Raw genomic sequence first — 16492 nt, 5'->3', positions numbered from 1 at the left:
TGTCCGTTTCACTTTTCAAACTGTTGTCACTAAATGTTAGAGTCCTGCATTATATTTGAAGAAATTAAATAATGAAAAATCTGCATAATTGTATATAGATTTCTCGCATTGTGATAAAACAACGGTACATAGAGATATCAAATTTTAAATGACGTAATCCTCCTACGAATATGGGCATGTGAAACAGCTTTCGCCAAAGTCCTCATCTCCTTTCTTCTTGCTTAAAAGCAAGATTGCTAAAGATTGCTAAAGATCTCCACGCGGAACTGTGTATCGGAAATTCTAAAGATAGGCACATTATAAATTATTTTGCGACATTGCTATTGAACTGAATTTTATGGTTTAAGTGCAAAGAACATGATATTTAATAAATAAATGTAACACACAAAACGTTAAAAAATGCGCCTTTGGACGTAATTTAAAATCTGAAATCCTTCAGATTTTTTTTGGCACCACGTACTCGTTCCCCCCCTATTCAGAATATACACTGTTGTTTCAAATCTAAGCATCAGTGGTTTTAAAGGCTAGTTATGATGCTACATAGTTAAAATTGCCGAACCATGAAAAATATATTTAATATTAATGATTTTAAAAAATTCTGAAAAAGAAATTTTAAACTGTCCATAACATACCAATCATCTTATTATTACCATATATTACACATGCATGTTAAAAAATAACATAATTTCAAGGAAAATTACAGCTTTAGGAATGTTCAGATAATTGCAATACCTTCTGCTATTCAGAATCCACGAAAAGTTTCTAACGCATTGGCGACTTAATGAATTAGGAAAAAGTTTTGTTTGGCTAATTTTATGTCTGATAAGATTTATTCTGTTCATAAATAGTAAATAAAAAAGAAGCAGTTTATACCAAAAAATAAAAATCTATATGGGCAATATTTATACTGTTGTGTGCGTACGGGTTCGTTTGAATTGAATGCACAAGTCCGATGAAAAATAAACAAAATTTATTATTATCACAACAAACCAAACAAAATACTTCAATTTCCTCAGATATTCGTACAGTATTACAATATCTCACAGTAGTTATCTTTTAAGTACTCAAACTTTCAACAGAACTTAATTCAAAACAGATAGAGACCCCTTAGAGAGAGAGGCGCACCGCGCTAGGACGTGCCAGACTCCGGGGCCGGCCAATAAGTGACCTTTCCCACTTATTGAGCCTTCAGAACTACCAAGTTCATAAATTTTATACCCCCGTAGCCGAGACTGCCTAGGTACAGATCCTAGCCAGTAGCTTCGCAGAGTTCTCTACGTCGACCCCCGGGGGACAAGAAATAGACAGAAACTTTATTATGATCGAAAAGGCCGTGAAGCAGATTTTAGAGTAGGTGATAAAGTGTTAAAGCGGAAATTTTCTTTATCAAGTGCCCCAGACGATTTCACTGCAAAATTGGCTCCGAAGTTTGAAGGCCCCTATGTAATACAGGAAATCAAGGGAGTCGTATTGTACCTTAAGAACGAGAGAGGGAAAACCTGTAAAGCAAGTCCCGACCAGCAAGTGAAAAAATATTATAATCAAAATGATTTCGAAATTTTCGATTGTAAAAGTTTCTTGCAGGACTCAAGTGCAAAAGAAGTGGAAATCACAGAATTAACGCCGCCCGCTCCACCACCCAAGAAGCAGAGAACAGAAGAGGAACCTAGCCCTTCTACAAGTCATTCTAGGGTCCCGAAAAGAAGGAAAGAGAATGGTCAGAATCCGGCATTCAAGAAGTGCAGGAAATCAACGTCGCATCGTAAAGAATCTTTGGTAAACAGGAAAAGACCAGGTACAACATCCCACAGCAGAAAATCTGCGTCGAGGAAACCACTTCCAGGGCCACATAGTCAGAAAAAAACTAGACCGCCGTTCATGAGAAGAAAGAGACAGCAAGAGGAACGAAAAGATTGGTACCAGCAGAAAAATTCAAGCAAGAATCCAGACCAGAGGCCGCCAAGACCAGCCGTCCAGGGGCCAAACGGAAAAGACAGGAACCCGAAGACTACCACCCCAAGAGGCCGGCGTACAGAGGGCGAAAAAGGAAAGCGACCATTGAGGAAATTCGAAGAAATCAAAAGAGGAGGTTAACTTCCATGAACTCTGTAAATTGGGATCAATTCTGCCAGAAGAGGATGTCGGAGTTCCAAGCATCGGAAAGTCAAAGATAAGTTAAAATCTATAAATTCTTCTTTTGTTCTGAAATGTTATGTGTAAATACGAAGTTCATGTGTTGACGGAAGTCAATTTGTCTCGGTTGAGACTTAGTTTTGTTTTATTGTATTTAGCTAAAGCAAAAGCATTATTTTCTTTAAGTGTAATATCTAAGAACAAGCAGTTCATGGTCGAAAGACTGGTTCTGTTATGTTAAAGGTCAAAATTTGGCCGAAGGTAAAATAGCTTCGTATTGTTGTATTAATGGAAAATTTAGTTTCAGTGCCACCAGCTTGGCGAAGAAAGCGTGAAGTAAAATTTTATTTTCTCTTATTCATCTTATTGTAAATTGTAAAAATCATATGCATTAGAATTTTGTAAATATAGGTAAATACTTGAAAGTTATATAAAAGTAGAATTTAGTCTAGAAGCATAAAATTTTAGATGCTAAAAGTAAATGCTCAAAAGAAACGAGTTAAAACCTAAGTGTTAAACAGTAGATAAAATCATGCTTTAGAGCGAAAGCCTGCATGTGAAAAGATGAATGAGGGGGAAATTAGAATGAATGTGTTTTGTAGGGTTCTCCCCCCACACTTGAATTTAAGAATGTTAAACATAGCTCATTGAGTTTCAGTATGTTGGAATAGGGTGTGTCATAATTGGTCGATTGAAATCTAACAAATCATTGTGGTTAGGGAAAGTGTTGAAATACAAAAACATTAAGATTCCCGTTTGACACCACACATGGTGGAGAACCAGGGTAAAGTTAAATTCATGTTTGAATATTTGAATGAATGTGAATTTAAGCAGTTAAATAAGGAAAAGAAAAAGATCGAAAACGAAAATACTATCGAGTGTTAAGAAAGTGTAAATCATAATGTATTTGGAATATATTGATACTTATTCCTTCCAGATGCTGGAAGGAAGAGAAAAAGATTGATTGATGAAGAGCAACAGCAGAGAAGATCCTGTATTCTAATCGTCTACAAAAACTATTGAAAAATTTTTGTTAGGGAAAAGTTTGTTTTATGTAAACGGAGCTCTTGAGTCTTAGGTTAGAATATGGAAACTTTTCAACAGGTCGTTTTCAACAGGTTGTTTTTTAACAGGTCGTCTTGCTTCCAAGTTTGCCAAATTCTGGCAGCGGCAAATGTAGGGTTTATATTTATTTTAACTAACATTTATTTTAAGCTATCTTTCCAGTCAAGCCTTTACTTTTCCCTAGAATTGCCAATGCTAGAGTATGTAAATTGTAGTAGAGCGCGCAGTATATTCAAATTTAGCAGAAGTAAGTTGAGTTTAAATAGAAGGAAAACGAGATTGTAGGTGTGCTTCTTGAATCGCGAACGTGAAGGTTGCTAGGTAGAAATTTAAGAACCGCGCGTTTCGGCCTGTGTGCCTATCTCGGCAGTTTTTGCTGAATCTTTCAACTGCTTAATTAGTAAGCTCGCTGAATCTCAGCGGTATTTTTGAACGCGGTTAGGTTAGTTTAAGATCTCAGAGCCTCGTGGATAGTGATCTCGCTATTTTATTCCATTCATTATTCCAATGGCTATTTTATTCCAGTCATTATAATCCAGTCATTATTGTTCAGTTTTACGTTTTGTTTCAGTTAAACCGCCGGGTCGGCGTAGTTTGTGAGCGTCAAGTGGACGCAGCTGTTATTTTCATAGTTGAATAAAAAGGGCTTTAAACCCTTCTTACGTGTCTGTGTAAATTTACACTCAGTAACAGTCACTACCACAGTTGCTGACAAGTTGGGGCTATACGATACTACAAGCTAGTAAGAGCTTTAGTTGGCGAAGGATGATAGAGGTTCTCCAACGAAGTACGAATGATTATCAGGCAACATATATAAAGTGTATTAATTAAAATGCGGAGTTACTATTTTCATGAACATACTTCACAAATACTATTATACTACAGAGTCAATGAGTTTATGAAAAATTAATTAGAATTTTTGCCAGGATTCGAACTCTGGACCTCCCGATGCGAGCCGGGCGCACTTCCAATTACACCACGAAGGCATGCGATAAAGAAGGAGAAATTCCTTAAGATGTTACGTCGTAATATTTTTTTCAGAAAATAAGAAATCACTTTTCCATCTAACAGAATGCATAATTTTATAAACGCTAGACAAGGACGGCATTTGTTGATTTATTTACATAAAAGTGTCCCAGTTATTAATAGTGCTACGAATTTACACATATGTGAAAAATTTTAGTCACCAAATTTGGTGAGAAATTGCTAAAAGTCTCAAAACTTGGCAAACCATTTGGCGACATTTGGGTCCGGTCTAAGTATTAGTAATGTATGGTATTGTAATTGACATGTATTATGTAATTGGTATTGTAACTGAATAAATGGGGTTAACCTAGATACGTAATTATAACGTGGCCCTCAAATGCCTTCCATTAATTTCGAGAAGTGGAAGATTCTAAAGATTTATCGGTGGGAGGGGACTATATGAGACCAGAGAAAGCATCAGTTTCTCAGTTGCTTATTTCAGCTTGAGTTTGGAGTGCTGGCAGATCTCCGTAGCAGCTTCGCCTTTTCAAATGTGCTTTGCATTGCATTGCGTTTTACGTTCTCAATGGCTACCGATTGTGCCCTGTGATACTGTGAAGATGTTAAATATCTTAAAATTAAGTTGTGTTATACTTTTTTAAACTTTAACTTTGACTCAACTTAACACATGGTGCCGAAAAAAACTAACTAAAAATCAAATAAACCAAAAAAAAAAAAAAAAAAAAAAAAAAAAAAAAAACTAATTCATAATACATCAGAAGATCAATCGAATAAAAATTGTATAGTGGTAGTACAAATTAAATTTTAGGTCTGCGTTGTGAGTAACCTATGCAAAAGGAAAAATCAATAACCGAAATTCAATAAAACTCCATGTTTCTTAAAAAGCCTCCCGGCTCAAACAAATGGAGGGACTTGACAGACCACAGTAAATTACACACAAGACAAATACACAAATGCAATTAAATTTTAAACACACATTTATTAAATTCTTGAATATATTATATTATTAGTAAATACTTAAGTAACTGATCAGTGTCCTCTACGACATATTTTTACTATGAAAATATCGCATCTGTCACACAAAATTTCAGCTTACAATAAATAAAACATTTAATTAATAATTAAAATTTTTTTTCAGAAATTAAGAAGTTGTAACATATTTTAATTCTCCAAATATATGGTTCTCATTAATTAGAAACTAACATTTTCTGACTCACAAACTCAGTAGGTGAAACAAATTTTAAACATCCCAAAACTGGCCATCACTTGAAATAATAAATCACTTCTCAATTTTTCTGACTGCAATATCTTATATAAGTAATAAAAATATAAACAGGTAGATAAATCATTATTAACTGTTACACTATGGCATTTGGGAATACTAAGAGAGAGAGAGAAAATAATCTTAAAAATTTCACTCACATATTCTTCGGAATATACAACCTTGGGGGGAGTGTCCAGTTTTCCTAGTTACGGAGGAAGTATATTTCCTTGAGCCAACACTTTGATTACAGTTTAACTAACACTCTCGCGCTGAAGTCCATTCTGTACAAGAATGTCTGGAACGGGATGAAGTCCTTTTTGTAAAACTAACCGCCAGATCAGGGAAAAGTTCGTTCTTCAGGAACATATTTCTGTGTGGAACGTCTATGTGTCAGGAACCACAGGTGCCAGATAGTAATAACAAATACCTGAGAATGTTTATGTGTTTGGAACCTCAGGTGCCGGATACTAATGACAATACTTCTGTTTGAAATTTCCAAGTGTCAGACATATTCACTTCTGGAATGTCAAATTTTCGGTTTCGGAGAGATTATCTGGAGATTCGCGTGCAGAGGGAAAATCTGGGTAAATATTTTGGCAAATTGCTCTTTACATCTCGCACTGAATTAGTAATCAGCTCGCAATAAAATGTTCTTTTCAGCTCGTACACATTTCTTCAGACATCTCGCAGGGAAATTGTTCTTCACATCGCGCACAAAATTTTTTAATTATCTCGCAGATAAAAATGCCTCTTCTGGAAAACAGAAAGCGCGGCTCAAGCTCTCTTGCTCAGGCAGCCCGCAGCACAGCAAGCCGGCCGCAGAGCAAAACGCAGCTCGGACTCTTTATCTAACTTCACATCGCTGCTGCTCAGATCACTCCATATCATACTCCAAGGGAAAAACCATAACCGTAGCCCGCTGGTTCACGTCGCTCGCGAGAGCAAGACCCGCAAGAGGTTAAGCCCCCATTCTTTTCTCCTTTTTCTTTCCCTTAACTGGAAAATCAGAATCAGAATAAATTCTAGCCTGGTGCAAGCACAGAAGTAAATTCTCCGCTCCCGCCCGAAAATTTAATTGGCCTACAAAAAATCCTCAAATTAAATCTTACCAATGCTAGAATTTTACTTTACTAAACTGAGAAATTTAAACCCCCATGACGAATCAAAATCCAGGAAATCTGATAATGAAGTCCAAAAAACATCTGTACACATACAACGTGGGAACTAAAGTAGACCCCCCCAACTAACAAGCGGAAACTAAGCTTTACGAGAATCCAATTACCTAAGATTAGTACACCCCCACTGTCTTGAGGTAAGCAAAATTGCAACTATAACAAAGCGAAAGGAAGACGATTTTCGTTACAAACGCCATTAGTAAAAGGCAACAACACAACATCCTATTGCCTCCACTGTTAGTAAAAAGGGCATGAACCAATAAATCAGATGTGTTTCCTCGCAACGGTCTCTCGCCTTTGCTACACTTTCTACTCAAGAATAACGAGTTAAATAAAGCCTTAACAACTTAAGAATACTTTTTTTTCCAGATTAAAATATACATGAATACAAATAAAAAAACTAGAATAATGATAACTTAGAACGCATATTAATAATTAAATTTCGTGACATGACAAAGAGCTGTAAGGGTATTTTTGTAGAAAGTCCCAGGACTGTGAAAAGTTCCTTTTGGTAAAATAAATTTTAATAAGCTGTCATCCGTTCTGTGTGCATTCAACCAATCTATTACGAACCCCTACGCAAGCAAAAATAGTACAAAGTTGTAGTATGTGGTTACTCACTGTTGTGTACTCTATTTTTGGGTGACAATTTTTCATACAGTGTAAGGCAATACCGTGTGGGTTAAGCATATAGTACATCGTTGTCAAAGACATTCCTAATTCGAACAGTCTTATCCGATATTCTAATCTGAATCTGACGACTCGGCAAGCAACCTTCGGTAAACAATACATGTTAGGGGTAGCCCTTGATTGCTTGGAAATTGTTTTACTTTAATAGGTTGTAAGATTCAGCCTTTGAGTTACTGCTAACTGCGTGGAACTTAAGAACTGGTAAGCGAATAATCGCTTAGTTCAGAGAGATAGAAACGCAGATGTGCGAAGGGTTAATTACCATTTATTATTCAAAATAAATTTAACAGTCGTCCTCCTTCTTGGAGTTTACAACGAAGCCTCCACTTGAGCTTGAACTCAGGAATACTAAGAAGTAAAACTTAACTAAGCTAAAAAGATATAGCCGAAGCTATCGATATTCTAACAGAATTGGCCCTTTAACGCTAACTAAAGGCGAAGCTATCAAGGGCCTAAAGTATGGCCGAACTTAATAATAGCTTTAAGAGAGAGAGAAAGAGTAGCCTAAAAGGCGAATTCGCACTGCTCAGAATATCTGGCTCTCTATCGAAGTCAGTAGAACTTTGAAGTTAAATATTTCTCCTCCCTCGTTTGTATTTGACAGCGATTCTGAAAATACTTTCTGGCCGGAAGTTGTAAGCTGAAATTAAGAATCGACAGGAAAGTAACTTTAACTAAAAATTAACTGTTAGAAAAAGTAGGATAAACCTTACAAGGTTAAGTATTCTTTTAAGTTTTCATAAAGAGAACAAATTTTTATCATTCGTAAAGAAAAATGTTTATAACATTTCTGAAATATGTAACTTAAACTGAAATAAAACGTTCTTTTAAAATTTAAAGCTAAACAACATATACCGCCCCATTATTAGTCCAAAGGTATTTGAGTCCCGAAGGACCATTACTTTCGTTTCGGCATTTTGCGTCGACTCCTATAAATGTCGGTTCACTTTTCAAACTGTTGCCACAAAATGTTAGAATCCTACATTATATTTGAAGACATTAAATAATGAAAAATCCGCATAAATATATGTATATTTCTCGCATTGTGATAAAACAACGATATCTAGAGCCATCTAATTTTGAATGACGTAATCCTACTGGAATATGAGCATCTGAAATTCCAAATTTGAAATTTAGAATTTGTTTTATTATCGATTTCATATTTTGTAAAACTTTTAACGAATTTTTGAGTAACAAACTCAACGATTTAAAAGCGAGCAATGGCAACACTCTACGGGAGGAAAAAACCTTTTTATCTCTAGCGCGTCGAACTGTGTATCGGAAATTTTAAAGATAGGCTCATTTTAAAATTATTTTGCGACATTGCTATTGAACTGAATTTTATGGTTTAAGTGCAAAGAACATGATATTTAATAAATAAAGGTAACAGACAGAACGTTAAAAAAACGCCTCTTTGGACGTAATTTAAAATCTGAAACATTTCAGATTTTTTAGTCCAAAGGGGCTTTGTCCCTGAAGGACTATTGTTTTCGTTTTGCGATTTTGCGTCGGACTCATAAACGTCGGTTCACTTTTCAAACTGTTGCCACAAAATGTTAGAGTCCTGCATTATATTTGAAGAAATTAAATAATGAAAAATCTGCATAAATGATTGCCTATTTCTCGCATTGTGATAAAACAATGGTACATAGAGCCATCGAATTTTGAATGACGAAATCCTACTGCGAATATGGGCATCTGAAATCCCAAATTTGGAATTTGTTTTATTATAGATTTTATATTTTGTAAAACTTTAACGAATTTTTGATTTACAAACTCAATGCTTTAAAAGCGAGAAATGGCAACGTTATATAGAAAAAAAAAAAAAAAAATACTTTTATCTCCAGCTCGCGAGACTGTGTATATCGGAAATTCTAAAGATATGCTTAATTTAACATTATTTTGCGATATTGCTCTTGAACTGAATTTTATGGTTTAAGTGCAAAGAACATGATATTTAATAAATAAAGGTAACACTCAAAACGTTAAAAAAACGCCCCTTTGGACGTAATTTAAAATCTGAAACATTTCAGATTTTTTATTTATTTATTTATTTATTTATTTTTTGTAAATTGCTCTTATTTATTCTTTGATGGGAATTAATGACAGAATTGTAATGCATAATTTGTAATACTTTAATTAATTCTAGCTTTATTCATTACAGTCCTAATTAATAACATTTAATAGTAATAATTGTTGTATAATCACTTTTGAAAAAAACTGAGAAAGTAGCACGAAAAAACCAGTATGCAATGGCAGCAAAAGATATTTGGAATCAAAGAACTAAAAGTATTACTAATTTAATTACAATGCAAATTACCATGGAACTTTTGCAATGGAATGTGATTGCTACTATAGAGGTTCGTAAATCATGTCAAAATAAATGCGCAGACTGCATAACATTCGTCTGTTCATAACTTCAGAACATTCTTTTTCTTTATATAAAAGTTCGGAAATGTCAACAAAAACAGAAACTCCATTACTTCACAGTCATGCTTTGGTGATGACGTATTATTTACCGTTAAATTCTACGGAGAGTTAGAACTTATATTTTTCTCTTTCTCTCACCCCGGGCTGCATTTGTGAAAAGTTCTTTCTCTTAGACAATGATTCGTCTCTTGATTTTCGTCTTTCTTTGTTACTGCGAAGCATTTAATTTAACAATACTCCACAATAACGATGTCCATTCCCATTTTGTAGAATTCAATACCAATGCAGGAAGATGCACTGAAAAACTTGCTACAGAAAAGGAATGTTATGGTGGATTTGCTCGTCAAGTAACAATGGTATGTGAAATTTTAATGCATATTTTGAAAACTTAACGCTATAGGATTTTGAAAAAAAAATTTTTTCAGCTTGTAGGGACAATAGGTTATTTTTGATACTGGGAGACGTGAAAAATTAGCAATTCCCTCGCCGGGACTCGAACCAGCGACCTCTCGAATACGCGTCGAGTGTGTTGACCATTACATCATGATGGCATTCCAAGAAGGCGGGAGGAATACCTTATATACTCACTCTTTTAAAGGGCGACTAGGGATTAGGAGAACCTACTCGCCAAATCTTGATGGTGGAGAATCATCATCCCTCACCTTTTTAAGTTCGGGCGCCACTGTAGAGTCATTAGTCTCCCCGGGGGTTGACTCAGGCGAACGCCTGGGAAGTACTGGTTAGGATCTGTACATAGGCAGTCTCGACCACGGGGGCATAATAACAGACTTCACAGAAGGCCTGAGGGCTCTCGGGACAGAGTAAGGCTCGGCAGGGACCGTACTGGTCCTGCATTGTCTGCCCTTGCTCTGTGGGGTCGCAACATTGTGGATTGATGAAGGGCGGGGCAGCATTTAACTCCGCCCATTGATTAGGACGGAAGCCGTCTCGTTCCATCAGTGTTGTAGAGTCATTAGGTTAACTTGATGCTGGGAAATGTGAAAAATGAGCAGTGCCCTCACCGAGACTCAAACCACGGACCTCTCAAATACGCGCCGAGCGTGCTGACCGTTACACCAAGATGCTGGGCTAAGAAGGCGGGAGAAACACCTTATAAGGTATTTATATATTATTGGTGTTGTCTTAAATTGCAGTTAATCAATGCAACACATGTAATTTGCAATTAGTTTGTGAAAGAAGTTCTGTGCGTAAGTTTCTTCAAAGTATACTAGACAAGCTTTGTTATATAAATACAATATAAATATTTCCTCATCCATTTCTAAAGTTTAATAGAAAGACAAAGCTCAAAATTCAGAGTTTAAACAAATAAAGAATAATATAAAGAAGAACATTGCTGTTAGTCTATTGCAGTGGTCAAATCCTTAGAACTATAAGGGTTTTTCGGGGAACCCCATCCGACCATTAAAGAAATAGCTCATAAAATAATACTTAAGTCAGGGCTTAAATTGCGCCGGAGCCCACAGGAGCCTGGCTCCGGTACTTCTTAATTTTGGAGATAATTTATAACTTTAGCCGGAGCGCACCGGAGCCCTAAATAAGAATTTCTTTTATGTAACGGAACAATAATTTCAGTAGAAATTTGATCTTGAAAACTTTATTTTTACTAATAAAATTATACTGAAAATTGCTTATTAAATTCTAATTTTTCTAATCGCTTCGAATTTTATAAAATTTTAATTTTACTTATTTAATTACTTTAACCATTAATTATTTAATTATTTTAATAATGAGTTATTCAATTTTTTAATTGTTAATGATTTTATTAGTCATCTTATTCTTTATTTATTCTTGTTCCTCTTTCCTGAAGGTATTCTATAGAGCTCCGGTACTTCTAATTTTTGAAATTAAGCCCTAATTTAAGTAGATCAATAGAGATACTTTATGTAAAGATAATGAAAGAAAAGTATTTACAGGTATTAAATAAAAGTATTTACAAGAACTTTATGTAAAGATAATTAAAGAAAAGTATTTACAGGATCTTTGTGTAAAGATAATTAACCCTTAAATGCATTGCCATTTGGCAACATACTCATATTTAGTCATGTAAATCAAATCAGAACAAAACGTTTAGCTTACAACATAGTGTAACTAATTGGATACATACTGATTACGTATATAATTTTGGTTAAGTTTCGGTGTAACACTAACGGTGTAACGGTCATTATTGTGAGTTGGTGTGTAGGGTGTGCACATCATTTGTGTTTACGAATTTTTGATTTTGTGTTTGTTGTTATTTGGATGTATTCAACGTTTTAAAATTGTTTGAACAAGTTTATAAGGTATGTATTATTAAATAAAATTGTTTTTACACATTTGCCTATAATATTGTTTTTGCATAATGGAGCCATTTGGCAACAATAATATTTTTTTCAAACATTGGAATGAAAACCTTGTTTAGATTGTTTTAATATTTTTCTAGTTTATTTGATATCAATTGTAATGTATTTTTGACTTAAATTAAAAAAAATTAAATAAAAAAAATTCACACATTTAAAGAAAAGCATTGTATTTTTTATTGTATAATTTTTTGTTGCCACGTTGTAGAATCATTAGGATTTTTTTTTTGGAAGCCAGAGGGATGAAAAATTAGCAACCGCCTTCGCCGGGAATCGAACCACGGACCTCTGGAATACCGGCCCAGCGTGCAGAACCACTACACCACGAAAGACGCTAGGAAAGTGGGAGAAATACCTTATAACGTACGTTGAGAATGACGTTTCACTTACATATGTTGTTCCGAATTGCATTAAAATGTTTATAGCTGTGTGAGAAACTTCTTCTTTTATGCCTTTAATTAATCTGCATGCAACAGTTGTAGAATTATCAACAATTTAAAAGTGGCGTTAGGCCTATCGAAGCCGCCATTTGTTCACATTTGAAACATGTGAATATAAGAACTATTTCAGTTGGTGCGTCAACTTCACAGTCTTTTTGCCTGACGGCAGCAAAGTTAACTTCCAATTTCGTGCACCGAAAATTTGGTTTTCTTACCGACTGTCCAAATTGCTTGTTTTAGTGTAGAAACTATAATTATAATTGCAAATTTTTTTTGAATTGTTTATAATTGTAGTTGATGGTTTATGCTTTTATGTATTTTACAATGTTTGATGAAGAAAATGTTTTGATTTTATATGCATTTTTGCCTTGTCTCGAAATGAGAACTAAATTGATGTGCAGCAAAAAATGAGTATAATTTAATAGACCATACAAGGAAGTCATGTGTTCACATCAGATAGTTTTTAGATCATAATTATTTTAAACATATTTCCCCCTCCCCATGTTTAGCAATATTGCTTTATCATAGTAAGCATATGACCTGTCATGGAATATTCGAACTGTAGAAAAAAACCTTTTCGATAGCAAAAAATGTAAAAATTTCCCTTTTATAACCTTAGTATCATCGAAGGAAAGCTCATTGGAGAAACAAAAAATTTTATTTATAAATATTGCGTGTTATTATATTATATAATATCCTGTTAAAGTTTAATTTTTGTCCTCAATATTATATTTTTTGGAAAATTTTTGTCGGGTCTTTGAAATGAGAGAGTTCAGATATATGGTCGTATGTAAGCATAAATGGAATTTTTTCTTATATATAAAACCACTTTGAATTTGTATTGATGTTTGCAGGCACGTTCAGAAATTTAAGTGTGTCTATTTTTATTCTAATATGCAGGGTTGAAATATTTGGAACTTTTTTTTTATTCAAGACATTTGAATTCTTAAAAGTGTAGTATATTTTTAAGTAAAATCAGTCTCAATAATTTATTTCTCCTTAGAGGTGTGTATTTAATTATGGCAAAGCACACTAGGGCTATCTGCCTAAGAGGAGGGATGCCTTCGTGGAGGACTTTCTAAGGGAAACTGGCTCATATACACGTTACACATGGGGAAAACCCCGGAAACGCCCATGCAGCCAGCCCGTTCGCGGGATTCGAACCTCGGACCGAACTACCAGTGTTCAGCGACTTTATCGCTCCATTTCTCCTTAAAGATGATTTTAAATAGGTTCAATTGATACATTTAGGAAGTAACATTATGAAAGGAAATTTAAAGTTTGCTTTATGAATAAAAAGTTTAGAGAAGTAAATAATTATGTTATTTATTTCTAAAATAATATAATTATTTATTTCTCTGAATATTGAAAGAACTACTTCTGAGAAAATGTACGAAAAGAAAATAATCGTTCTATGAATTTCTTCTGATTTTTAAACTTTTTTACTGTAATCATGTTCAAGATTATTGTTTCCTGAGGGATTTAATAAATCATTGTTTCAACATAAAAGAATGAATCTTGTCAGTCACTCGAATTCCCATATACGTTTTATTACATTAATTTTCGAAATTTTCAGCACTTCAGTTCCAAAATATACGTTTTTCAAACATTTATAAGTATATATTTCTCTCCACGTACACCAACAGACCTACATGATATGCTCAAGGTTAATGATTCTTCGAATTCAGATCAAGTATGGTATATATAGCACCAATTTCGGGGGGGGAAGGGGGGTCATCTAGGATTAACATTGAGACTTCCGATGGAGAAATAATGAAATGAAAAAATAAAAAGCATGTAACATAATAAGCATTATATTATTAAATTTTTAACTGAAATTTGGACTTACGAATTAATCAAATTACGGAAACATATTAAATTCCGTTATTTTTCTAAGAATGTTTTCATTTATTTGACGATAGATAGCCCATTTTTCTCCAAAAGGGAAGTTAGTCGCCAATCGGATATTAGTCTCGAAACAGCATTTTACGTCGGACTACTTAAATGCTTTATATCAATTTTCAGATTCTTGCCACCAAATACTGTAACCCTGTATTATATTTAAAGAAATTAAATAATGAAGAATCTGCATGAATGTATTTATGTTTCTCGCATTATGATAAAACAGTGGTATCTACAACCATCAAATTCTGAATAACGTAGTACTCCACTGGAACATGGCCATCGGGAAGTCCGAAATTTGAATTCGAATTTGCTTTATAATCTATTTCAGATTTTGTAAAACTTTAAGGAATTTCTGATTAACAAACTCAACGATTTCATAGCGAGCTATGGCAACACTGTACGGAATGAAATATTTTTATCTCCAGCGCGCGAGACTGTCCATTGGAAATTCTAAAGATACTCTGTTTTTAAATATTTTGTGGTTTTGGTGTTGAACTGAACGCTATGTGGCGTAAGCGACAAGAACGTGGTATCTAATAAATAAAGTAAACATACAAAACGTTAATAATAAAAAGACAAAAAAAAAAATTGTAAGTCATCTTACTAAGAAAACTGAATATTGATATAATGAACTCAAGAAAGAGTGAAAAAAAGATACAAAAATGTGTTCCAACACTTAACGCTACATTGGGAATTCTAAACATATATTGTTATACTGCTTTTAAGCCACACAACCAGGATAGTGGTTAGCGACGCTGAATGGCGTACCGAAGTGCCCGTATTCGAATCTTGGAGAAGAGATGGATGTTTGTAAATGCATAGTGGCATGGGGGCTCTCTAAATATGCGGCAAACCGAAAGTCCTCTCGAGAGGTTGGTCGTAGGGGTATGGGAGACCTTCGGACACAACCTCCCGGAGCGCTCTCCATCCAAATTGGGGGCGGAACTGAGCAAAGTCGTACTCTCATCTGTATGTTGCTCAAGGATCTTGCCAAAGACAGGCGCAGTCTTCCATTCCTTGCCACGAAGAATCTCGTGGACTTGTTCTGATGTTACTATTAAACAAGGGAGATAAGTCACAACAATAACAACTACACTGTTTTAAAAGTTTTGTGATTTTTCTGTTGAATTTTATATAGCGTAAGTTCCAAGGAAAAAAAAAAAGTGTGAAAGTTTTCAGATTTTAAATTACGTCCAAAGGGGCGTTTCTTTAACGTTTTATGTGTTACCTTTATTTATTAAATATCATTTTCTTTGCACTTACCCCATAAAATTCAGTTCAATAGCAATGTCGCAATGTAATTTTAAAATGAGCCTATCTTTAGAATTTCCGATGCACAGTTCCGCGCGCTGAGGATAAAAAGGGTTCCCCCCCCCCCCGTAGAGTGTTGCCATTGCTCGCTTTGAAATCCCTGAGTTTGTTAATCAAAAATTCGTTATTAAAAATTTGATGGCTCTGTGTACTGTTGCTTTATCATAATGCGAGAAATATACATACATTTATGCAGATTTTTCATTATTTATATTCTTTAAGTATAATGCAGGACTCTAACATTCGGTGGCAACAATTTGAAAAGTGAAACGGACATTTATAGTGATTCAACGCAAAATCGCAAAACGAAAACAATAGTCCTTCAGGGACAAAGCCCCTTTGGACTAATAATGATTAAAAACAAAGCTAAAAAGAGAAAAAAAAAGTTTGTAGGAGTGAGTGCAAAAGCACACTGTTGAGAAACGCCGATAGAGGGCGCTGTACCCCGCCTGGCTCTTCAGTGTACAATTGCTTAACTAATGAGTAAGAATGCTTGTAAGGGATTCGCCGGCCCTAATAATTAACGGCACAATTAATACTACACTTTATTTCAGTAATCATGTAAATAAATTCTTTGTTGTTGTGTTCAAAACTGAGCCTTTCATCTCCCTTATTACGTACAAACTGAACCACCAAGATAGTTACAAGTTTGGATTAGTAAAAGTACTATACACACTGGTTGACGGCGAGCTTAGTGAGCGCGAAAAAAAAAAAAAAAAAAAAAAAAAAAAAACC

At 34.6% G+C, this 16492-nt stretch overlaps 1 protein-coding gene across 2 annotated transcripts in view; it reads left to right on the top strand.

Moving 5' to 3' along the window:
- The first annotated feature begins 9852 nt into the window (after positions 1–9852).
- LOC118191265 (snake venom 5'-nucleotidase-like) overlaps positions 9853–16492 on the top strand; it is a 44676-nt gene continuing 38036 nt past the window's right edge. The window contains exon 1 of one of the 2 annotated variants that reach the window (XM_035362070.2): positions 9853–10100. In XM_035362070.2, coding sequence (XP_035217961.2) covers positions 9921–10100 — 180 coding nt within the window. In that variant the 5' untranslated portion in view covers positions 9853–9920. Of the gene's footprint in view, positions 10101–10715; positions 10863–16492 lie in introns of those variants that run through there. The other variant, XM_085827004.1, reaches the window with a different exon arrangement.

Source organism: Stegodyphus dumicola, chromosome 11 (assembly GCF_044657685.1).
Source record: "Stegodyphus dumicola isolate Sdum_Otavi_A_Nest chromosome 11, ASM4465768v1".
NCBI classification, from domain to species: Eukaryota; Metazoa; Arthropoda; class Arachnida; order Araneae; family Eresidae; genus Stegodyphus; species Stegodyphus dumicola.
Note: the sequence above shows the minus strand (reverse complement) of the source record. Positions and strands in the feature narration are given on the sequence as shown.